Source organism: Pongo pygmaeus, chromosome 1, assembly GCF_028885625.2.
Source record: "Pongo pygmaeus isolate AG05252 chromosome 1, NHGRI_mPonPyg2-v2.0_pri, whole genome shotgun sequence".
NCBI classification, from domain to species: domain Eukaryota; kingdom Metazoa; phylum Chordata; class Mammalia; order Primates; family Hominidae; genus Pongo; species Pongo pygmaeus.
In genome coordinates, this window is record NC_072373.2 from 229,918,701 (window position 1) to 229,942,962 (window position 24,262).

Consider the following 24,262-nt stretch of genomic DNA (forward strand, 5'->3'; position numbering starts at 1 on the left):
CAGCCGCGGAGACCCCCTCCCTCAGCACAGTCTCCCCAGGGACAGGGTCCAGCCATGGACTGGGGACTAGTGGGGCCTGGGGAAGTCCCAGGGGAGCATCTTTCAGGCCAGTGCTGGCGTGGTGGGGACGACCCCGGTGGGCATGGGCTCAGGGGCGCTGAGGTGACAGGACTGCTGCAGAGACTGTGTTTGTAACAAAGTAGGCTTTATAGGTCCCTGAGGGCAGGCAGCGCGGCTGGGGCGCTGGGCGAGGGGCGTGGGGTGCGGGTGGCCGCCCCTAGGGCCTCGCGTTCTTGGGCTCCTCGCGTTCCTCCTTGGCTGTCCCCGGGGAAGGCTCTTGCGCCGGGTGCCTGTCACATGCGCCCGACTGCTCCATGCCCGGGGCCTGGGGCTCTCCATCGTGGGCACTGTCCAGGTTGGGGCCGGGTGGCCGGGGACACTGCGGCACCAAGGGAGGTGGCGCAGGCCTGCGGGCGCCCGGCTGGTCTGGGGCGTGCGGCGTGGGTGGCCCGGAGGACTTGGCCTGGCGGGTGGGCGGGGGCAGGCGGCGGCGGAGGCTGCACGAGCCCCCCAGGCGCGGCCACAGTTCGGCCTCACCGTTGTGCAGGAGCACGAAGCGGCGCTGGGACAGCAGAGGCAGCATCTTCTGGCCGCGCAGGCTCTTCCGGAAGGTCTCGAGCACCAGGTCTGGTGCGGGTGGGGGAGAGAGGGTGAGTGGGGGGCAGAGGCTGGGGCTGGATGGGGTGGGGAGGGTGTGAGGGGTGGGACCCAGGTGGGCTGAGGTGTGGGGAAGGTTGGGGTAGGGGGCGGCACTGCCACACAGGCCCTTGGGAGGTGGAAGAGCCCCATCTGTGGGGGTCTGAACTTGGGAAGAGGGCGGGTGGGCATTCAAGACTGGGCAGGCTGTGGGGGTGTGGGGTGGGGGCTTGGAGGCTCACCCAGGGTCTCGATGACCACACCTGGGATGACCTCCTTCAGGACCTCGCAGTTGGTGTGCAGGGCTGGGTTAGAATTCATCTCCAGCAGCCATACCTGCCCCAGACGCTAGTCAGTCCCTCCTCACCCCGAGCCCACTGGGCCAGCAGGAGGCAGAGGCCCTGGTCCTCATTCAGACAGATGGCTCTAGGAGATTGCTTCCTTTCTATAGCCTCGCTCCCGTTTGTCCACTGAAGCTCTGAGGGTCTGAAGCTCCGGCCTGAGGGGGCTGCTCTGAGGAGGGGGTGCAGTTCCATCCCAGCTGCATAGGGGGTGAGCCTCGTGGATACACCCATCCCCAGGGCTGCATGCAGGCAGGGTGGGGGCTGACTGCAGAGTCTGCCTGGGGCCTGCCAGTGTGGTCAGGGTGTGCGGATGGCCCCTGCCTCCTTGCATCTGTCTACCATCCCCCCCGCCGCCCAGGACAGCACCTTGAAGTTGTCATCAATCAGGAAGTCACAGCCAATGAGGTCAAAGTAACCCAGCTTGCACTCCAGCTTGGGCTTGGCGGCCAGAAAGCAGTGGGCCATGATTTGCTGCATCCGCTTCTGCAGGGAGGCAGGGAGGCATCCTGGCTGCAGCCCATAGGCCCTGATCACACCCCAGGTCTGAACAGCCACAGCCACATCCCTCACCTGCACTCCCATCTGAACCCGCACCTGTACTGCCACACCTGCCCACACGTTCGTGCACTCAGCCTCGCAGGCTCACAGCCAGAAACTCACTCAACAGACTCCTGCAGCTTCTGTCCTGTGTCAGGCACTGGAGATACAAGAGTGAGGAAAACTCACAGGAAATCTCTGCCCTTGAGCAGTTGTTTCACAGCAGAAGAGACGGATAGCAAATGGGATACATAAAATCCCGAATCTTGGTAATAGCCGTGAATTATGTTGTATTTTAACGTGCTCTGGTTTCATCCTCTGTTCCCCAGCTCAATGGTTGCCTCAGAAAAACAACAGCGTGCATCCCCAGAACTGGAGATAGCAAAATAGACCTCATTTATAAAAAAAAAATTGTCATTATTTGTTTTCTTATGTCTAGTAGTTCCTTGGACGATCCCACTTGAAAGGACTAACAGAAAGTGTGAGGGCTGGGCGCGTGGCTCACACCTGTAGTCCCAGCACTTTGGGAGGCTGAGGCAGGAGGATCACTTGAGCTCAGGAGTTTGAGACCAGCCTGGGCAATATAGGGAGACCGTGTCTCTACCAAAAAAGTAGCAAAATTAGCTAAGCATGGTGGTGTATGCCTGTAGTCCCACCTACTTAGGAGGCTGAGGTGGGAGGACTGCTTGAGCCCAAGAGGCAGAGGCTATGGTGAGCGGAGATTGTGCCACTGCACTCTAGCCTGGGTGACACAGTGAGACTGTCTAAAAAGAAGAAGTATGGGCCGGGCGCGGTGGCTCACGTCTGTAATCCCAGCACTTTGGGAGGCTGAGGCGGGTGGATCACCTGAGGTCAGGAGTTCAAGACAAGCCTGGCCAACATGGTGAAACCCCGCCTCTACTAAAACTAAAAAAAAAAAAAAAGAAGTACGACGATGATGTCTTGTCAAATAATAGAGAATATCAGTGAAGAGAGAAAAATTATAAAAGAGAATCAAATAGAAATTCTGAAGTTGAAAAGTAGAACAAATAAAAAATTCACTAGAAGGGCTCAACAGCAGATTTGAATTATTTGCAGATAGGCCAATGGAGATTATTTAGTCTGAGGAACAGAAAGAAAAAGGAGGCTGGGCGCAGTTGCTTCACACCTGTAATCCCAGCACTTTGGGAGGCCAAGGCAGGTGGATCACTTGAGGTCAGGAGTTTTAGACCAGCCTGGCCAACATGGTGAAACCTCATCTCTACTAAATATACAAAAATTAGCCAGATATGGTGGTGTGTGCCTGTAGTCCCAGCTACTTGGGAGGCTGGTAGGCCGGAGGATTGCTTGAGCCCAGAAGGAGGAGGCTGCAGTGAGCTGAGATTGCACCACTGCACTCCATCTTGGGTGACAGAAACCCTGTCTCAAAACAAAAAATGAAAGAAAGAAAGAGAGAGAGGGAAGAAAAATAAAGCCTCAGAGACTTGTGGGTGGGACACTGTCAAATGGACCAACATATGCATAATGGAAGTCCCAGAAGGAGAGAAGAGAAAGGAGCAGAAACAATATTTGAAAAAATAATGGCAGAAAACTTCCCAGTTTAATGAAAAACAATCTACACATTCAAGAAGCTCAATGAACTCAAAGTAGGATAAACTCAGAGATCCACCACCTCATCAGCAAACTTCCAAAAGATAGAGAACGTTGAAATCAGCAGGAGAGAAGCAGCTCGTTATGTACGAGGCATCCACAGAAAGATGAACAGCCAGTTTCTCATTAGAGGTCGTGAGGTGGGCAGGCCGTGGGATGGCATATTCAAATTACCAAAAGTAAAAATACTGTTGACCAAAAATTCTACATCTAGCAAAAGCTGCTTCAAAAATGAAGGGGAGAGTAAGACATTCCCAGATAAACAAAAACAGAGGTAGACCTGCCCTACCATCCTTCAGGCTGAAATGAAAAGACACTAGACAGTAACTGGAACTCACAGGAGGAAATAAAGAGCCCCAGAAAAGGTCATTGTGTAATTAAATATAAGAGACAGCATACATGTATTTTTTGTATGTGATTGTTTTGTCCTAACAATAATTATGAATCCATGTTGACAGACACAAATATACTAAGCTGTAATTTGTGACAACAGCATGAGAGGGGTGGGGCTGTGTAGGAGGAGTGTTTTTGTATACTTTTAGGAGCAGTGTGTTTTTGTATACTTTTGAAATTAACTTGGTATTAATAAAAACTGAATTGTTCATTTTAGAACATTTTTTATTTTAGAAACAGGGTCTTGCTCTGTCGCCTAGGCTGGGATAATGTGGTTTGATTGTAGCTCACTGCAGCCTTGACCTCCTGGGCTCAAGTGACCCTCCCATCTCAGCCCCCTGAATCGCTAGGACTACAGGTGCACATTCCCATGCCGAGCTAATTTTGTTTTTTAGAGATGGGGTCTCACTATGTTGCCCAGGCTGCTTTCAAACGCCTGGCCTCATATGATCTTTTTGCCTCAGCCTCCCAAAGCACTGGGATTACAGGCATAAGCCACCACACTCACCCTAATTGTAGTAAATTAAGATACAATATTAATGGTAATCCTCAGGACAACCACTAAAATAACTCAAAAACATATAGTAAAATAAATGACAAGGTAATTAAAATGCTACACTAAGCCAGACGTGGTGGCTCACGCCTGTAATCCCAGCACCCTGGGAAGCTGAGGCGGGTGGATCACCTGAGGTCAGCAGTTTGAGACCAGCCTGGCCAACATAGTGAAACCCCGTCTCTACTAAAAATACAAAAAATTAGCCTGTTGTGGTGGTGTGCACCTGTAATCCCAGCTACTAGGGAGGCTGAGGCAGGAAAATCGCTTGAATCTGGGAGGCGGAGGCTGCAGTGAGCCGATATCACGCCACTGCACTCCAGCCTGGGCAACAAGAGCGAAACTCTGTTTCAAAAAAAAAAAGCTACACTAGAAAATACGTCTCTAAAACAATAGGAGGCAGTAATGGAGAAATTGAGGAACAAAAAAAGACATAAGACATAGAAAACAAATAACAAAATAGCATATGTAAATCCTACCTTATCAGTAATTATTATTATTATTATTTTTTGAGACGGAGGCTCGCTCTGTCACCCAGGCTGGAGTGCAATGGTGCAATCTTGGCTCAGTGCAAGCTCCGCCTCCCGGGTTCACGCCATTCTCCTGCCTCAGCCTCCTGAGCAGCTGGGACTACAGGCGCTCACCACCATGCCCGGCTAATTTTTTGTATTTTTAGTAGAGACAGGGTTTCACCGTGTTAGCCAGGATGGTCTCGATCTCCTGACCTTGTGATCCACCCGCCTCAGCCTCCCAAAGTGCTGGGATTACAGGCGTGAGCCACCGTGCCCATTATCAGTAATTATATTAAATGTAAGTGAATTAAACTTTCCAATTAATAGACATTGACGGAGTTTGTTAAAAAAACATGATATACCATCTACAAAAGATACTTTAGTTTCAGAGACAAAAATAGGTGGAAAGTAAAGGGATGGAAAAAGATGTACCACGCACATGGTAACCAAAGTAGAACTGGAGTGTCTACACTGATATCAACTGGAGTGTCTACACTCATATCACAGAAAATAGACTTTACACAAAAATTATTACTGCAGAGTAAAAGAAAATTTTTATAACAATAAACCAAGAAGATCTAATAATCATAAACATACACGAACCCAACAACAGAGCCTCAAAATACACAAAGCAAAAAACTGACAGATCTGAAGAGAGAAGTAGACAACTGAATATCCCACTTTCAATACAGAGACAGAAGATTAATGAGTAAATAGAAGAACCCGAACAACATTATAAACCAAACAGACCTAACAGACATGTTGGGAGCAGGCCCCCCCCCCGCCAAAATCTGGCCATAAACTGGCCCCAAGACTGGCCATAAACAAATCTCTGCAGCACTGTGACATGTTCATAATGACCCTAACGCCCACGCTGGGAGGTTGTGGGTTGACGGGAATGAGGTCAAGGAACACCAGGCCTGCCCAGGGTGGAAAACCACTGAAAGGCATTCTTAAGCCACAAACAATAGCAGGAGCGATCTGTGTCTTAAGGCCATGTTCCTGCTGCAGTTAACTAGCCCAACCTATTCCTTTAATTTGGCCCATCCTTTCGTTTCCCATAAGGGATACTTTTAGTTAATTTAATATCTATAGAAACAATGCTAATGACTGGTTTGCTGTTAATAAATATGTGGGTAAATCTCTGTCCAGGGCTCTCAGCTCTGAAGGTTGTGAGACCCCTGATTTTCCACTTCACACCTCTATATTTCTGTGTGTGTGTCTTTAATTCCTCTAGCGCCGCTGGGTTAGGGTCTCCCTGACCGAGCTGGTCTCGGCACAGACATCTACAGAACACTACACCCAAAAGCAGGATACACCTCCTTCTCCAGTGCACATGGATATTCTCCAGGATAGGCCATATGCTGGGACATAAACAAGTTTCAAGTGTTTTTTGTTTTTGTTTTTTAATGATCCACTTAATGAATGGTAAGTTTGTTGTTTTTTTAAAGATGGGGTTTTGCTGTGTTGCCCAGGCTGGACTGAAACTCCTGGGCTTAAGCAATGTTTCCATCTCAGCCTCCTGAGTAGCTGGGATTACAGGTATGTGCCAACACACCAGCTCCAATAATTTTTCAATAATTTTTAAAGGGTTGAAATTATAAAGTATGTTCTCTGACACAATGGAATGAAATTAGAAGTCAATAACAGAACGAAAATTGGAAAAACCACAAATATGTGGAAATTAAATAACAGGTCCTTAAGCAACCAATGGGTCAAAGAAAAGCTCACAAAGGAAATTTAAAAATACTTTGCAGCTGAGCATCGTGGCTCACGCCTATAATCCCAGCACTTTGGGAGGCCGAGGCAGGCAGATCACCTGAGGTCAGGAGTTCAAGACCAGCTTGGCCAACATGGTGAAACCCCATCTCTACTAATAATACAAACAAAATTAGCCGGATGTGGTGGCAGGTGCCTGTAATCCCAGCTACTCGGGAGGCTGAGGCAGGAGAATTGCTTGAACCCGGGAGGCAAGGTTGCAGTGAGCCGAGATTGCGCCATTACACTCCAGCCTAGGTGACAAGAGTGAAACGCCATCTCAAATAAAATAAAATATAAAAATAAAAATACTTTGAGACAAATGAAAATGAAGACAACACACAAAATCTTATGGATGCAGCAAAAGTGGTGGTCAGAGGAAAATGTATAGCACTAAGCACCTACCTTAAGCAAGAAGAAAAAACTGAAATCATAACCTAACTTTTGACCTTAAGAAATTAGAAAAAGAGAGTTTGAGACCAGCCTGGCCAGCATGGTGAAACCCCGTCTCCATTAGAAATACAAAAAAATTAGCTGGGAGTGGTGGCACATGCCTATAGTCCCAGCTACTCGGGAAGCTGAGGCAGGAGAATCATTTGAACCCTGGAGGCAGAGGTTGCAGTGAGCTGAAATCGTGCCACTTACTCCAGCTTGGGTGACAGAGCAAGACTCCATCTCAAAAAAAAAAAAAAAAAAATTAGTAAAAGAAGAGCGAACTAAACCCAAGGCAAGCAGTGAGAAGGGAATAATAAAGATAGAGTGGAAATAAATGGAATAGAAAACAATAGAGAAAATCAGTGAAACCAGGAGTTGGTTCATTGAAAAGATCAACAAAATTGATAAGGCCTTAGAGAGACTGACCAAAAAGAAAAAAAAAAAAAGGAGAGAAGAATCAAATTACTAAAATAAGGGGAAAAAGACTTTATATTGATTAAAAGGATGACAAGGGAATACTATGTACACTAAACAAATTAGATAACCTAGAAGAAATGGTTATCTTTAGAAAACCTAAAAGAAAATTCTTTTTTTTTTTTTTTTTTGAGACGGGGTCTTGCTCTGTCCCCCAGGCTGGAGTGCAGTGGTGCGATCTCGGCTCACTGCAAGCTCTGCCTCTCAAGTTCACGCCATTCTCCTGCCTCAGCCTCCCGAGTAGCTGGGACTACAGGTGCCCGCCACCACGCCCGGCTAATTTTTTGTATTTTTAGTAGAGACGGGGTTTCACCGTGTTAACCAGGATGGTCTCGATCTCCTGACCTCGTGATCCACCTGCCTCGGCCTCCCAAAGTGCTGGGATTACAGGCGTGAGCCACTGCGCCTGGTGAAATGGACAAATTCTTAGTAAAATAAAGCAGACTAAAGATTAGAAAATCTGGATGGACCTATAACAAGTAAAGATTGCAGCAGTATTAGTAATAATAATAATAAACTTTCCCACAAAGAAAAACCCAGGTGGCTTTACTGGTGAATTATTCCAAACAAAGAATTAACACCAATCCTTCACAAAGACTCCAAAAATAAAAGAGGAAAGAACACATCCTAACATGCTATGAGGCCAGGGTTACCTCAATACCAACCCAGTCAAAGACATTCGAGAAAAGAACACTACAGACCAATATTGCTTATAAGCACAGACACAAAAATCCTCATTAAAATATTAGCAAACCAAATCCAACAGCATATTTAAATTTAAATGGTTCTATACCATCGTCAAGTGGGGTTTGTCATATGAAAGTTAATCAGTGCAATACAACACATTAATGAATGAAGGGGAAATAAGACATGATCATCTCAGTGGAGACACAAAAAGCATTTGACAGATTTCAACATCCTTCTATGATATTCACAAAAAACACGTAACCAATTAGGAATAGAAGGGAACTTCCTCAACCTGACGAGGGCATTTATGAGAAACCCACAGCCTTCCTCTTCAGATCAGGAACAAACAAGGATGACTGCTTTTGCTACTTCTATTCAACATTGTTCTGGAAGTAGCCAGCAATATGTAAGAAAAGAAATAAAATGCATATAAATTTGAAAGGAAGAGGTAAAGCTGTTTCTATTCCAGATGACATGATCCTTATATAAAAATCTTGAAGAATGCACACACACACACGGAGCTAATAAGTGAATTCAGCAAAGTTGAAGGATACAAGATCAACACACAAAAATCAGTTTTATTTTTATACACTAGCAATGGACAATCCAAAAAGGAAATTTAAAAAATAATTCTATTCACAAGTGTCAAAATAATAAAATACCTAGAATAATATTTACCGTAGGTGACAGACTTGTATGCTGAAAACTATAAAACATTGCTGAAAGAAATGGAAGAAGACCTAGAAAAATGGAAAGACATCCTATATTCATGGATCGGAAGACTAAATATTGTTAAGATGCCATTACTACGTGACTTACAGATTCAATGCAATGCCTATTAAAATTTCGATGAGGCTGGGTGCGGTGGCTCACACCTGTAATCCCAGCACTTTGAGAGGCTGAGGTGGGCAGATCGCCTGAGGTCAGGAGTTCGAGATCAGCCTGGCCAACACAGTGAAACCTGGTCTCTGCTAAAAATACAAAAATTAGCCAAGTGTGGTGGTGGGCACCTGTAATCCCAGCTACTAGGGAGGCTGAGGCAGGAGAATCGCTTGAACCTGGAAGGCGAGGTTGCAGTGAGCTGAGATTGCCCCACTGCACTCCGGCCTGGGCAACAGAACGAGACTCCGTCTCAAAAAAAAAAAAAAATTTCAATGGACTTTTTCCCCAGAAATGGAAAAGCCAATCTTAAAATTCATATGGAATTGTGGAATTGTAAGGGGCCCCCAAATAGCCAAAATAATCTTGAAAAAGAACAATATTGAAAGACTCACATATCCCAATTTCAGGACTTACTACAAAGCTACAGCAATCAAAACCATGTGGTACTGGCATAAAGACAGACATATACAGTAATGGAATGGAACTGAGAGTCCAAAAGTAAACACTTGCAGCTCTGGTCAATTGGTTTTTGATACTATGCCAGGACCATTCCATGGGGGAAAGAATAGTCTCTTCAACACGTGGTGCTGGGACAACTGGATAACCACATGCGAGACAATGCTGTTGGATCCCTAACTCACACCATACACAAAAATTAACTGAAAATGGATCCAAGACCTAAATGTAAGAGCTAAAACTATAACATTTTAGAAAGAAACGTAAGTGTAATTTTCACTCTGCTGGATTTGGCAATTTTTTTTTTTTTTTTTGAGACGGAGTCTTGCTCTATCACCCAGGCTGGAGTGCAGCAGTGCGATCTCCATTCACTGCAACCTCTGCCTCCCGGGTTCAAGTGATTCTCCTGCCTCAGCCTCTTGAGTAGCTGGGACTACAGGTGCACGCCACCACACCCAGCTAATTTTTGTATTTTTAGTAGAGGTGGGGTTTCTCCACATTGGCCAGGCTGGTCTCAAACTCCTGACCTCAGGTGATCCACCTGCCTCAGCCTCCTAAAGTGCAATGGATTTTTATTTTTTTATTTTTATTTTTTGAGGTGGAGTCTTGCTCTGTTGCCCAGGCTAGAGTGCAGTGGCACGATCTTGGCTCACAGCTACCTCCACCTCCTGGGTTCAAGCAATTCTTTTCTCTCAGCCTCCCAAGTAGCTGGGACTACAAGCACCTGCCACCACGCCCGGCTAATTTTCATATTTTTAGTAGAGATGAGGTTTCACCATATTGGTCAGGCTGGTCTTGAACTCCTGACCTCAGGTGATCCACCCACCTCAGCCTCCCAAAGTGCTGGGATTACAGGCATGAGTCACCGTGCCTGGCACAATGGATTTTTAGATATGATACTAAAAGCATGAGTAACCAAAGGAAAAAAATGGATAAATTGTATTTCATCAAAACTAAAAGATTTTGTGATCAAAGGACATTATCAAGAAAGTAAAAAGACAGCCACAATATTCAAGAAAAATATTGGCAAATCATATGTCTGATAAAGGCCTAGTGTTTAGAATATGTAAAGAACTTTTTGGCCAGGCATGGTGGCTCACGCCTGTAATCCCAGCACTTTGGGAAGCTGAGACGGGCAGATCATGAGGTCAGGAGATCGAGACCATCCTGGCTAACACGGTGAAACCCCTGTCTCTACTAAAAAGACAAAAAAATTATCCGGGCGTGGTGGCGGGCACCTGTAGTCCCAGCTACTCGGGAGGCTGAGGCAGGAGAATGGCGTGAACCCGGGAGGCGGAGCTTCCAGTGAGCCAAGATCGCACCACTGCACTCCAGCCTGGACGACAGAGCGAGCCTCCGTCTCAAAAAAAAAAAAAAAAAAAAAAACTTTCACAACTGGACAGTAAAGAACAGCCACAGCATTTGAATAGACATTTCTCTAAAGAATATACACAGCTGGCCAGTGAACACATGAAGTTATTTGTCATTAGCAAAATGGAAATCAAACCCACCATGAGATATCCCTGCACACCGACTGGATGGTGATTCTTTAAAAAAGAAAGGAAAATAACAAGTGTTGGCAAGACCTGGAGAAACTGGAAAAGTTATTCCTGGTTCCTCAGAAAGTTAAGTGTGTCACCCTGTGACCCACGACCCCATTCCTGGGTATTTTCTCAGGAGCACTGAAAATATATGTTCATACAAACATTTTTGGGTGAATATTTATAGTAGCATTATTCATAATAGCTCAATAATAAAACTCAGTGTCCACCAGCTGATGACAAAATAGGGTCCATCCATATGACAGAACATTGTATGAAAGGGATACATGGCCGGGCACAGTGGCTCACGCCTGTAATCCCAGCACTTTGGGAGGCTGAAGCGGGCAGATCACCTGAGGTCAGGAGTTCGAGACCAGCCTGGCCAACATGGTGAAACCCCGTCTCTACTAAAAATACAAAAATTAGCCGGGCGTGGTGGCGGGTGCTTGTAGTCCCAGCTACTTGGGAGGCTGAGAGAGAAGAATTGCTTGAACCCGGGAGGTGGAGGTTGCAGTGAGCTGAGATTGTGCCACTGCACTCCAGCCTGGCAACAGTGAGACTCTGTCTCAAAAAAAAAAAAAAGAAAGAAAAGAAAAGGATACGTGGACTACGTGGATGAACCCTGAAAACACCACGCTAAGAGAAAGGAGACAGGAGAGAGAGAAGGTCCATCAGCGGCGGCCAGGAATGGCCGGCAATGTAGCTGTGACGGTTCATTAGTAGTGTTTCTTTTTTGGGGTGATGAAATGTTCTGGAATTGGTGGTGATAATTGCACAACTTTTGAAATACTAAAAGCCACTGAACTGCACACTTTAAGATAGTGAATTTTATGTTCTGTGAATTATCGCAATTAAGAGAGAGTTTGGGAGATGTGAGGAAAGTAACTGGAGGCTCCTCTGAGCGCCGCCGTCCCAGCCACAGTGACACGCGCCTGTGGGTGAGGAAGGATCGTCCCTGGCTGCTGCTTCCGGGGCCTGGCTGGGGTGACCAAGATAGATAAGAGTCCTTCAGCCAAGCCCCGTTTTTATCCCGGTTTCACACCACACTGCTGAAGGGCCTTTGCTGCCAGGGTTGTTTGAAGTACCCCACAGGTACCCCACGGAAGGGAATCCTGCAAAATTAGGACACCCCACCGCACATGGCGCTTAGCTAGGGAGAGTCCAGGCCTGCACCGGCAGCTGCTGCTGCTCTAGGACACCTGGCCCAGGGGCTGCTGACGGCCCTGCCTGCCACATGGAGGATCTGAAAGGAACAGACTCTTCACATGGTGTCTGTCACTGAAGCCGAGCTGTCCCTGACCCTACAGCGAGCCTGCTCAAAGGGACCCGTGCCAACAGACCCCGGGCTGTCCCCTGACCCTATGGCGAGGCTGCCCGTGGGACTCGTGCCGACAGACCCCCGACTGGGCTTTCCGTCTGGGCCTTTGCTGGCTGCTGGGGACAGGCACTACCAGCTAAGTGAGCAGAGACGCTGGAAGGGTTTGGTTCCACACGGTCAGGTCACACTTTAGCACAGCCGCCCACTCATGCCACGGACATCTGTGTGCCTGGTGCCCAGCCTGACCACACACCCCCGCCCCGAGGGATCTCACCCCCAGACTGGAGGGCACAGTGGACGTACCGTGAGGGTGGTGAAGACCCAGTCCTTGGGGAGGCCCCGGGCCTTCCAGAACGTGTCATTGATGTAGCGGTTGAGGTGTTCCATGCTCCACACCGTGTCCTCCTTCAGCAGCATGTACAGAGGGCTCTTCTTCTGCATGAACTGGGGGCACACGGTGCCTGGAGACTGGCTCCCAGAGTGTCCAGAGGGCCTGTCCTCACGGGGGTCCCCAAGAGAACATCCCCCTAACCTAGAAGGCCTGTTCTCTGGGGGGTCCCCGAGACAGCCACCCCCAACCTTGCTGCCTCCCCGCCCCACCATGACCTGCCTGCAAAGACCCTCCCACAAACACCTTCATCCGCTGAGACCCCCCTTCAGCCGTGAGGACCCCACAGATCTTCACAGAAGGCCCCTACCCTGGACTTTCCCATGAAGACCCGTCCCCAGAAACCTCTGCCCACAGGGCCCCTCCTCTGACGGCCTCAGAATCCCCTCGGTTCCCACGTCCGCCCACACCCCATCCTCAGAAAACTCAGCTGCGGCTTGGGAGCCAGGCTGCCTGCTGGGGGCTACAGGGCTCTGAGCCCTTTCACCAGCTAACGGGGTCCCTGCCACGCGCCAAAAGAGGGAGGTGAGAGGCAGTGCTCACTGCCGGCGAGGGCAGCCCAGGCTACTTCCAGGCCTGAGACATCTCCCGGCCTGGGCCACCTCCGTCTGTAGCTGCACCCCCTCTGCATCCCCTAGCAGTGAGAACCTCCCTCTAATCTCATCCCAAGGCTGCAGGGAGGGCCCTCACCCATGGCAGACTCTTACCTGGTTGGTCAAGTGGCCGCTGAGGTCGCTGGAACGGGGGTCGTAGAGGCTAAGGGTGAGGCGGGCATAGCCGTGGCCAAAGAAGATCATGTAGGGTGTGGTGCAGGCGATGAGCAGGTAGGAGCGCACGTCAAACTTTCTCCCGTCCAGCAGCAGCGGGTTCTGGATGTACCTGGGGGCACCACATCGGGGCTGCTGGGCTGAGCCACGGGGCCAGCCTGGCCTGCGTCCCCCCACACCCCACCCTGGGCCTGGGCCATTTCCTTAGTGCCCCGCCTCTGTCCCAGGTGTGACCTCCAGGGAAAGAGGGCATTTCTGGGCCTGAATATGTCAGGGGAATTGGGAGGAAAGGCCTGGCACCCTCATGGGTGCCCCAGGACATAACCGCAGTAGGAGCCCGGAGGGCTGCCTGGAGGAGGAGGAGGGCATGAAGTGGCTTTGGAGAGGAAGGGAAGGAGTGCGCCAGGCGGGCAGCGGTGAGGCGCGCTAGGCAGAGGGAGCACAGCAGGCAGAGGGGGCGCGCCAGGCGGAGAGCACGCCAGGTGGAGGGACGCGAGGGATGAGCCGATGGAAGCCGGGGACGGCGGATGGCAGCTGTGGCCAGAGTGAGGCTCTAGGAGGGCCGGGGGTGAGGTGGACAGGTCTAAACCTTCAGCCTCGTGCAGCCACAGGGCTTTCTGGAGGAAGCCTTCCCACTCAGGGAAGGAGTGGTCAGCTTGGCCATCGGCCTGAAGGCTGCAGCTGGGCCGGGGAGTAGGGGGGCCGGCAGCTGGGAGGCCACCCAGGCCAGGCCACCTGCAGGACAGAGGGGGCCCCAGCTGAAGGACAAACTGACCAACCCCTCAACCCTGGATCCCGTGTCTGTGACCCCGGCCTGGTGTGACCCCTCCCTCCGCTGGCTACACGGGGGCCCGGCTGTGGTCTGCACAGGGGCTGGTGGTGCGGCTGCCTTGCACGGCCAAGGGCTCCTCGGCGGCCCTGCTGACCGCACCAGTGGGGCCCGGGTCAGCCGGCCCAGACCCTCACCCCTCCGGGCACCCGCGGCCGCACCTCTGCACCACCCGCGCCTGAGGCCCCCGGAACGGCGTCTTGTGGTGGATGGGGTCGTCCTCCATGCTCCGGGTCTTGGCCTGCAGGGCGGCAACTTCCTCCTGGTTCCGGAGCAGGAAGATGCCTTTGCCCTGGTTGGAGGCCGTGGGCTTGCAGATCCATATCTGGGTTTCTGCAGAGAGCGCGGCCTGAGCCCCCGGCCCCGCCCCCACCTAGCCCCGCCCCACCTAGCCCCGCCCCCAACCCGGCCACGCCCCCGCTAAGGCCCGACCAGGACCCTGCCCTCCCGGCTGCGACCCTCGGCCCTCCAGGCTGCGACCCTCGGCCCTCCAGGCTGCGACCCTCGGCCCTCCAGGCTGGGACCCGGCCCTCCAGGCTGCGACGCTCGGCCCTCCAGGCTGCGACCCTCGGCCCTCCAGGCTGCGACCCTCGGCCCTCCAGGCTGGGACCCTGCCCTCCAGGCTGCGACCCTCGGCCCGGCCATTCTAACCTTGGCCCTGCGCTAACCACACGCCTGGCCCCAGCTCCTGCCCGTGCCTCGACCACGCTCACCCGGACCAAGCTCCAGCCCCGGCCCCAGTGCCCTCATACCCCAACCTCCACGAAGGCCAGACCCTCCCCTTTCCAACTCCTCAGTCCCCACACAGACCAGGCCCAGCCCTGGCCCCTTCCTGGCCACCTTGTCTCGTCCCGCCCCACGCAGCCCCTCCAGACCCAGCCATGCCCTCATCAGCCCCCGCCTTGGTCCAGCCCTGACCCTGTCTCCCCAGGGCCAGCCTGGTGTCCCGCCAGCAGCCTCTCACCATCAAACAAAGTGAAAAAGGCCTCTCTCTCGTGTTTGAGGTCCAGGCGATAGGTCTCTGGGAAAAACTCTTCCATTCTCAGGACCCTGCAGGCAGGGAAGCAGGAGGATGAGCTGCTGTCCCTTCGCCCCAGGCTGGGTGGGCGGTTTGAGGCCCAGCCTGTGGCCCGGCAGGAGGGAGCGTGGGCACTGGCACCTGGCGCCCGCGGCCGTTCTCCTTGTGGGGAGTTTGCATTTCCTGCCCCTTTGCAGCGCCTCCCCCCGCAACGGGCTGTGCTGCTGGCTGCATCCTTCTGGCCGCTGACCCCCACCTGGGCCCCTCCCGCTGGCTGCTTTTTCCCTCACGGTTGCTCTCCCGGCTGGCACCGTCTCAGCCATTTGTGAGCCACCAGCTCACGGCAGTGTCCTCACGGCTGGGATGGGCAGAGAGCGCGGCCTGAGCCCCGGGCCCCGCCCCAGCTCTGTGTGCACGGGGGTGGCGGGGGGTCAGCGTGGATCTCGGCCTGGCCTGGCTGAACCTCTGACTCTAGCTCGTGGTTTTCCTTTGTGTGGGACCCCCGCCCCGCTTTCTCCTTTTCAGACGACACCAGGTTTAGGTCTGAACTTCTGTCTGAAGGGCCCCTCACAGCTGGGCTGAGTCTACCTCTGTGGCCTGAGGTATCCTGGGCTTGTCCACGGGAGGTCCTCCAGGGCGGGCGCTGCTGTGTCCTTTTCCAGCCTGCAGCCCAGGGGACAGCACCTGGACTGAGGGGCCAGCTCATGGTGCTTGGAGCAGGTGGGGACTGGGGGACGGGGCATGGGTGGTGAGTGGGTGGACATGTGAGTTGTGGTGGACGGCGGTGCCTGGGGGAAACAGCTGTGTTGCTCCAGGCTGGAAGTGGATGCTGGACATGGTGTAAAGCTGGTGTCATGGGCAACCGGGGCGGGGGGTGCAGATGGAGGCAGCTGTGGTTGGCTGGGTGGGTGCTTCGTGCAAAAATGTCTGGGCCAAATGAAGTGGGGAGGGATAGGTGGGTCCATAGAAGGGCAGTGGGTGGGGCTGGGAGCAGGAGGACGAAGTCGCTAGGATGGATGGCCCAGACTTGGGTGAGCGATGGACGGCCTCACTCAGGGCACCCACAGGTGACGGTGGGCATGGTGTGGGATTTTGGATGGATGAATGTTTGGGGTGAAGGCAGATTGACAGGTGGGTTGTACCTGGGTGGGTCTGTGAGATGGACAGGTGGGTGGGTGTCAAGCCCAGTGGGTTGGGGACGTTTGGGATCTTCCCCGTTCAGCCACGGGGAAGAGGGTGGGTTTATGGGACAGGGGTTTGGCCCTTTAAAGGACAGGTGGAAGGTGGAGGCAGGTGCTGACAGGTGGGGGCTGGGGCCAGCCTGGGAGCCCAGGTGGCCAGGGGCAGGGGCAGGGGCAAGGGCAGGGGCAAGAGCAGGGGCGGGGGCAAGGGAAAGGGCAGGGGTGGGTGCAGGGGCAGGGGCAGGGGCTGGAGCCAGCCTGGGAGCCTGGGTGGCCACGCGCAGGGGCAAGGGCAGGGGCGGGGGCAGGGGCAGGGGTGGGCACAGGGGCAGAGGCAGGCACAGGGGCAGAGGCAGGGGCGGTAGCAGGGGCAGGGGCAGACTCACCTGGCCTGGGCACCCCCCAGCACCTTGCTGGCCTGGCTCATGGCCCGTGCCCGTCCCCGAAGGGTGCTGAGCAGCCCAATCTTGGTGGTGAGGAGCTTGTTGTTGGGAAGCTGGTACAGCAGCTGCTCTCCTGGAGGTCAGAGGCCAGGGCTCGTGTGGAGGGAGCGCAGGACCTCGGTCCCCACCCCTCCAACCTGCCCTGTGCTCCGGCCCAGGAGGCCCCTGCAGGCTGCCCGCCCGTGGTGCCGGCTCCCGCTACCTTCCCGGAAGCTGCCGTAGTTGTCTCGGCTCTTGACCTCACACCACTTCAGCGTGTAGTCATCCCGGCGGCTGTCCTGGATGCGCTGCCAGCCCTTGCTTTTGCAGTAGGAGCTGATGCTGCGAGGGGTGGGGGCAGGGGTGACCTGGGGGCCGAGGCAAGGGGTTGGGGATGGTGGGCAGCCAGCGGAGGCCGGGCTGGGCCCCAGGAGCAGGCGGTGGGTATTCAGGGGGACCAGGGCCGCTCAGGGCCGCTTGCTACTCACATTGTGGCCCCGTTGCTGCCTCCAATGTAGAAGAAGGGCCCCGGCCGGGTGCTGTGGGGCGATGGCTTCCCACCCCCCAGCAGGAGCCCCTCCAGGAGGGCAGCTGAGGGCCTGGTGGCGTTAGTGTCATCCGAGTCTGCAGGCGGGTGGCTGTTCAGGAGCCCAGGGGGTCCGGGCGTGGCGGAGGCTCTTTCTGTCCCCTCCAGGTCCGGCCCACAGTGCCCACCTGCGTCGTGGTCTGGCTGGCTTGGCTGACACGGGAGTCCCTCCTCCTGGCTGCTCCCCATTGGCCTCTTGTGGGCCGGGCCTGTGAACAGGGTGGGGTCCCACTGGGGTGGCTACAGGAGCTGCCCACTCAGCCCGGACATGGCTCAGCCAGTTTGCTCCCAGCCCATTTCTCCAAGACCCTGGACAATCCCCCTGGCCTGTCTGGGGTTCAAGTTCAGCCTGAGCTCTGACCCCACCAGGCAGCCTGGGGACTGCTTACACCTGGGGAGGGGCCGTGACCACCCTCCAGGGCCAGGCTTCCCGCCGGCAGGTTCCAGGTGGGGGTGGGGAGCTCGGATCAGGGGGCAGGGAGGTCGCCCTTCCGACCCTCCTCACCAACAGGGCAGTGGCCTGGTGCAGGGCAGGGGCTGGGCTGTGAGGCCGGTGCTGGGTGCAGACGTGACGCAGGGATGGTCCCAGGAGGGCAGGGGTCACAATGTCCATGATGATGTCACGGGTGACCCAAGGGGCCATTGTCAGGCCGGGAGACGAGGGGCTGCCCTTCCGGGGGTGGTACCAGCCAGGTGGAACCCTGGGCCACGGAGTGCGGTGGCTCCCCTCTGTGCCTGCAAAGCCCGGCACCCACAGCCGGCCCCTCTCTCGGAGCAGCGGGGCATGGCCGTGTGTGGGCCCTGCCCCTGCTCCATGAGACCGACTGACTTCCTTGGGGATGGAGCGCCCGGCCGTGTGTGGGTCCTGCCCCTGCCCCATGAGACCGACTGACTTCCTTGGGGATGGGGCGCCCGTCCGTGTGTGGGTCCTGCCCCTGCCCCATGAGACCGACTGACTTCCTTGGGGATGGAGCGCCCGTCCGTGTGTGGGTCCTGCCCCTGCCCCATGAGACCGACTGACTTCCTTGGGGATGGGGCGCCCGTCCCAGGGAGGCCTTGGTCTTGGAGAGGTAGGAGGCCACCCAGGGCTGCTCTATTCACCTGAGACTTGAGCCCGAGGCCTCCGCTGGATCCTTGGCCTCTTGCCCCTCTTGGAGCCGGCTTGGGTCCGAGTGGGCGGTCCGCGGCGGTGGATGAACCGGGTGCAGCTGTGGGCCATTGGCCGGGGGGTGCCAGGGCGAGGGCCCTGCAGGGAAGATGCCACCCTGACCCTCCTGTGGGAACTCCGGGCGGCCCGAGGCCCGAGCACTTGGATGGAGCTGGCAGTCAGGTCCACCCTGCCCAGGAAAGGGCGCCTCCCAGGGCCGTGGGCTTGAGCCTGTGCGTGCGGCTGGCTCCCGTCTCCGTGGCAGCTGTGGGGCCTGGCGCCGTGTGGGGGCAAGGCTGTCTCTGCACCCTGTCTCTGCCGGGCACGTCCTCCCCAGCCGGAGCTGCTCCTCAGGCGTGGCTGAGCTCGGCCTGGGTGCCAGCTGGAAGGAGGGGCAGTGTCAGGCCTGCTGGGTGGGGCGCCTTCCTGAAGAATGGAGGGTGGGAGGGCTCCCTGGCCTGAGCAGGGGTCTCCTCTGTCTCCGCTGCTGACCCCGGAGCCCAGCTGTGGGCTGTGTGCAGCTGCCTGGTACCTGCCATCAGGGTTCCCCTGTGGCCGCCCCTGGGTGCCAGGCCGGACCCCCAGGACACTGTCCCCAGCAACACCTTCCCATGTTGTAACTTAGGAATTTTCAGCCAGTTCCTCGACAGATCTTTCTACCTCTGTCTCCAGCAAACAAACCCATCTTGGGGCTGCTTGGGAGGTGAGGCCTTTTTTTTTTTTTTTGAGACGGAGCTTCATTCTCGCGGCCCAGGCTGGAGTGCAGTGGTGCGATCTCGGCTCACTGCAACCTCTGCCTCCCAGGTTCAAGCGATTCTCCTGCCTCAGCCTCCCAGGTAGCTGGGACTACAGGCGCCCGCCACCATGCCCAGCTAACTTTTTGTATTTTTAGTAGAGATGGGTTTTCTCCGTGTTGGTCAGGCTGGTCTCAAACTCCCGACCTCAGGTGATCCGCCTGCCTCGGCCTCCGAAAGTGCTGGGATTACAGGTGTGAGCCACCGCGCCCGGCTTAGGTGAGGGCTTTCAAGGGTTTGAAGGAACTCGCCCAGGAGACGGGAGCACACGGCAGTGTCGGGCAGAGGCTGCGGGGGCTCCGAGGCTGGAGAAGGCTGGGGTAGGCCTGAGGCTTCAGGCTGGGAGCAGAGCTCTCCAAAGGCAGCCCCTGCGGCTGATCTGACCTGCAGAGACGGTGGCACTGCTCTCGCCCGCATGAGGCTTTTGTGTCTGCCCCTCCCTGCCCCGCCTGAGTGACAGTAGGGAAGGAGACAACGAGGAAGCCCACGGGCAGGGGAAGGCGGGGAAACTGAGGCAGCCGTCAGCACGATGACCCAGCCGGGTGGGGCCACTGGGGCCCATCCTCAGGGAGGAGCAGAACACAGGCTGGGCCCCCCACCTGTGGCCAGGAGAGCCTCACGCCCTCTTCCTAGGGTGGGCTGGGTGAGAATGGAAGAAGTCAGGAGCCCTGAGACTCCTCCCCACCCAGAACAGGAGGACTTTTGGAAGAGGCTGGACCCTGTGCTGGCACAGAGCAGATGTGTGCGTGTGAGACTCTGCATTAAATGGGAGACCTCAGCTCCTTCTCATGGGTTCTCAGCACCCAGGAGTCCTGCTGGGGAAGGGGATCCTCTAAAGTACTGGCTCTCAGCCAAAGGGGCTGCCCAGGCCCAACAGGCATCATCAGAGGGACTCCCAAGTGTGAACAAGAGTGACACAAGGACAGCCAGGCGCGGTGGCTCACGCCTGTAATCCCAGCACTGTGGGAGGTCAAGAGTGACACACGGATGACCGGGCACGGAGGTTCACGCCTGTCATCCCAGCACTGTGGAAGGCCGGGCGCGGTGGCTCATGCCTGTAACCCCAGCACTTTGGGAGGCTGAGGCGGGCAGATCACGAGGTCAGGAGATCGAGACCATCCTGGCTAATACGGTGAAACCCTGTCTCTACTAAAAATGCAAAAAATTAGCCGGGTGTGGTGGTGGGCGCCTGTAGTCCCAGCTCCTCGGGAGGTTGAGGCAGGAGAATAGCTTGAACCCGGGAGGCAGAGCTTGCAGTGAGCTGAGATCGTGCCACTGCACTCCAGCCTGGGCGACAGAGCGAGACTCCGTCTCAAAAAAAAAAGAATGACACACAGACACATCTACACACACACACACGCACAGACACAGACACACTTACGCACCGACACACAGACACACCTACACACAGATACACACAGACATGTCTACACACACTTGCACAGATGCACAGACACACACACACACAGACACACGGATGCACAGACACACAGACATGCACACACACACCTATAAACATGCACAGACACACCTACACCTACACGCAGACACGTCTGCACACACGCACACACAGACACACACACACACAGACGCTGACACACACAGACACAGATGCACAGACATGCAGACACACAGACACGCAGACGCACACAGAGGAAGAGGAAAGGGGAGAAACAGGGAAACAAACCCGCCTGCAAAAGGCTAGGGTGGTGGAGACAGGACCCCTCAGAGAGCTGCAGCTTTTAAAGCAAAGGCACAGAGAATACAAAAGAGCCGGTGGGAATTAAACATGCAACACCAGGGTTGGGATTTAAGTCAAGGAAACTGCCCAGAAGGGAACCCTGGGGATGGGACTGTGGGTGTGAAGCCGAGGTGCCACACAGCAGGGTCACTGTGGGGCCCCAGGCGAGAGGGGAGGCCCAGGGAGACACAGGCACAGAGCCGGAGGAAGGAGGCGTGGTCCTGGCCAGCCCTGGGTGCCCACCGAGGCCACTAGCGGCCCTCCAGCCTTCCTGGGGACACACAGGGCTGGAACCGGCCCGAGAGGCTCCCAGTGGGGAATTCCAGGAATTCCATACCTGGCCTACCAGGTGTGGAGGTGGGAAAAGGTGAGGAGACGTCCGTCCCTCCGGGAAGCCTGGAAGACTCTCACAGGAGTGAGGTGTCAGGGAAAAGATGCAGCAGTTGTGAGCTTGCAGCTGACCTGATGACTGTGTGCTCCAGCCTCTCTGCCTACACAGCTGATCTGACCTGCTGATCTGACCTGCTGATCTGACCTGCTGGAGTGACACCTGCACAGCGTCAGCCTCTCTCCACCTGCACAGCATCAGCCTCTCTCCACCTGCACAGTGGCTGGGAGCAGCAGCCTCTCTCCACCTGCACAGCGTCAGCCTCTCTCCACCTGCACAGCGTCAGCCTCTCCAGCTGCGCAGCATCAGCCTCTCTCCACCTGCACAGCGGCTGGGAGCAGCAGCCTCTCCACCTGCACAGCGGCAGCCTCTCTCCACCTGCACAGTGTCAGCCTCTCCACCTGCACAGCATCAGCCTCTCTCCACCTGCACAGCAGCTGGGAGCAGCAGCCTCGCAGGGTTGCTGCAAAGATGGAGTTTCCACATGTAATGTCAGGACAGCACCCGCCACACACTGCGCGGTCCACAGGGCTGTGGTGATGGTGATTGTGGGGGTGAGGGGGTGAGGGGGAGGCAGAGAGCTCAGGGACAGCTCAGGGACAACTCAGGGACAACTCAAGGACAGCTCAGGATAGGAGGGAACACAAGCACATGTGAAAAGCAAGGCGATCGTCAACTCTGAGGAAAACAAATGGGCGCCACCCGGGGAGGCTGGGCAGCTCTGCCCCAAACATCATTCGTGCTGGGATGATATGGACAGGGCAGTGTGTGGAAGACAAGCCCCTTTCACTGTCCATGGGGAATTTCTGCACTGGAAGCTCCAGAAGCAGCAGCATCAGGTGCTTTTTGGAAACAGGCAGTTAGAAAGCGGAAGCACAGCACCCACTCCCCCACCCAGGAAACTGCCTCCGTCTCTTCTGCTGCAGAAGAAGCAGCAGCTGGAAGAGGCAGCCAGGTGCTGATTTCACTGTAAGCCTGAGGCCTCCTTTGGGCTTTTCTAACTTTGTGTCCTTATTATGTTCAGAAATAACTAAATAAGTTGTGAGCTGTTATTTCTTGTCATTGAAATTAAAGGTTTTTTTTTTTTTAGACGAAGTCTTGCTCTGTCACCCAGGCTGGAGTGCGGTGGCACAATCTCGGCTCACTGTAACCTCTGCCTCCCAGGTTCAAACAATTCCCCCTGCCTCAGCCTCCTGAGGAGCTGGGATTACAGGCGCCTGCTGCCATGCCCGGCTAATTTTTGTATTTTTAGTAGAGACGGGGTTTCTCCATGTTGACCAGGCTGGTCTCAAACTCCTGACCTCGTGATCCGCCCACCTCGGCCTCCCAAAGTGCTGGGATTACAGGCGTGAGCCACCGTCCCTGGACTGAAATCAAAGGTTTCTTAAGCGGCTGCCCGCTGTGTGTGTGGTGAACCTGGGGCCTGAACGCAGGTGGGACGCAGACTCCCAAGCGTCAGAAGCCACTGGCTCCACATGCCTGTCGATCTAGCAAATGTGCTTTGGAGTCTCTGACAGACGATTCTAAATCCAGAAGGAAAGCGTCTCACTCCGAGATGCTGACCGACGCGTCCTTTATAGCAGTGGGACTCGGGAAGCTGGTGACGCCCGGGGTGGAGGACGGTCGTGACGCCCCTCGATGGGGACATGGTGTAAAGGCGGCGTGGAAACTCGGTTCACGACCTTACGATAAATTGTAAAATAAGCGTTTTACCTGGTGAGATGAAAAGACCGGCAGGAGACAGCACCCTGGTAGGATGAACAGAAGAGACTTTTAAACCTGAAGAAATCATCCAAAAAGCGACCACATGTTAGTGTCCTGCTGTGAGTTCTCCCTCTGGAATCCAAGCTTGGCCACCTGGGGCCCTAAGAAGGTACTGACATTGTTCGAAGAGCTGGTGCCTCCCGGCCGGAGGCCGCTGTCAGAGGATGCACGACCTGTGGTCTCAAGCAGCCGTCCGTCCAGGGCTTGCTCTGCGGAGGCAGACCTGGTCCCAGGCCACAGAGCTTGTCCCAGGGCTGCCCAGCCCTCCCACCCCACCTGGTACACACACCGTTCCCCGGCCTGGCCTGGGACCGAGCCTCTCGCACGGTGGCGCTAGGATCCGGGACCCGCAGAGCAGGCTCAGCCTGGCCCCACCCTACCCGATCCCTGTCCAGTCCCCTCCCCAGCCTCCTTCTCTCCTGGGCAGCCTCCCGAGGGGACCCGCAGGCAGGGCATAGGAGGGCGGGGCCGAGCCCACTGGAGCCCGGCTGGTGGCTGCTGGTGCCTGTTACCTGCCCAGCCCACAAGGTCCTGGGAGCCGGGGCCAGGAAACAACAGTGGTGACCCGGCAACCGTCTCCTGGCAACCACCGCCCAGCCGGAACCCAGAGGTGAGCGTGGGTTTTTGGAGGATAGGGAGGGTCTGCTGAGCGGTGGGGCCGGCCCGGGAAGCTGGGCTGGGGGCTGAGGCTGGAGAAGGGCGCAGCTTCATGGGCACAGCTGCCTCCCAGTCACTGCTGGGCCTGAGCCCCGGTCGCTGCCCCTCCGCCCGGCCCTCCCAGGATGGTCCCTGAGCCGTCTCTCAGGCCCCACCCATGCTCGGTACCCCAGGACCTGGCCCGGGCCAGGCTCCGCGTGCAGCCTGGTGATGTTGGCTGGATACACGGCTGCGGATCCCTGAGCATTCTCTGTGCTTCACGTGGTCGGGTCCCTGTTCTCACTCCACAGCCCAGGACGAGGTGCCGCTGTGCCCCTCTCTGCAAACAGGAACCGGGGGCTCCGAAAAGTGAGTGCCCCCCAGAG

At 55.2% G+C, this 24,262-nt stretch overlaps 1 protein-coding gene across 13 annotated transcripts; it reads right to left on the reverse strand.

Annotated features, from left to right (window-relative positions):
• Window positions 1-188: 188 nt before the first annotated feature.
• On the reverse strand, window positions 189-24,259 carry TTLL10 (tubulin tyrosine ligase like 10). Of its 13 annotated transcripts, none has more exons than XM_063660917.1 (16): window positions 23,753-24,259; window positions 23,358-23,463; window positions 23,190-23,255; window positions 18,508-18,935; window positions 17,912-17,962; window positions 17,309-17,615; window positions 17,044-17,162; window positions 16,785-16,914; window positions 15,806-15,880; window positions 15,164-15,249; window positions 14,361-14,532; window positions 13,311-13,482; window positions 12,519-12,659; window positions 1,407-1,523; window positions 939-1,032; window positions 189-687 (listed from the first exon to the last, which is right to left on the reverse strand). In XM_063660917.1, exons 1-16 carry the CDS (start codon window positions 23,949-23,951, stop codon window positions 278-280), a joined length of 2,673 nt encoding a protein of 890 aa, XP_063516987.1. In that variant the 5' UTR covers window positions 23,952-24,259; the 3' UTR covers window positions 189-277. The 13 variants fall into 13 exon arrangements, with proteins under 13 accessions (XP_063516987.1, XP_054301627.1, XP_054301664.2 ...); XM_054445652.2 differs by having other exon boundaries at window positions 23,358-23,449; window positions 23,753-23,793; XM_054445689.2 differs by lacking the exon at window positions 17,912-17,962.
• Window positions 24,260-24,262: the final 3 nt, after the last annotated feature.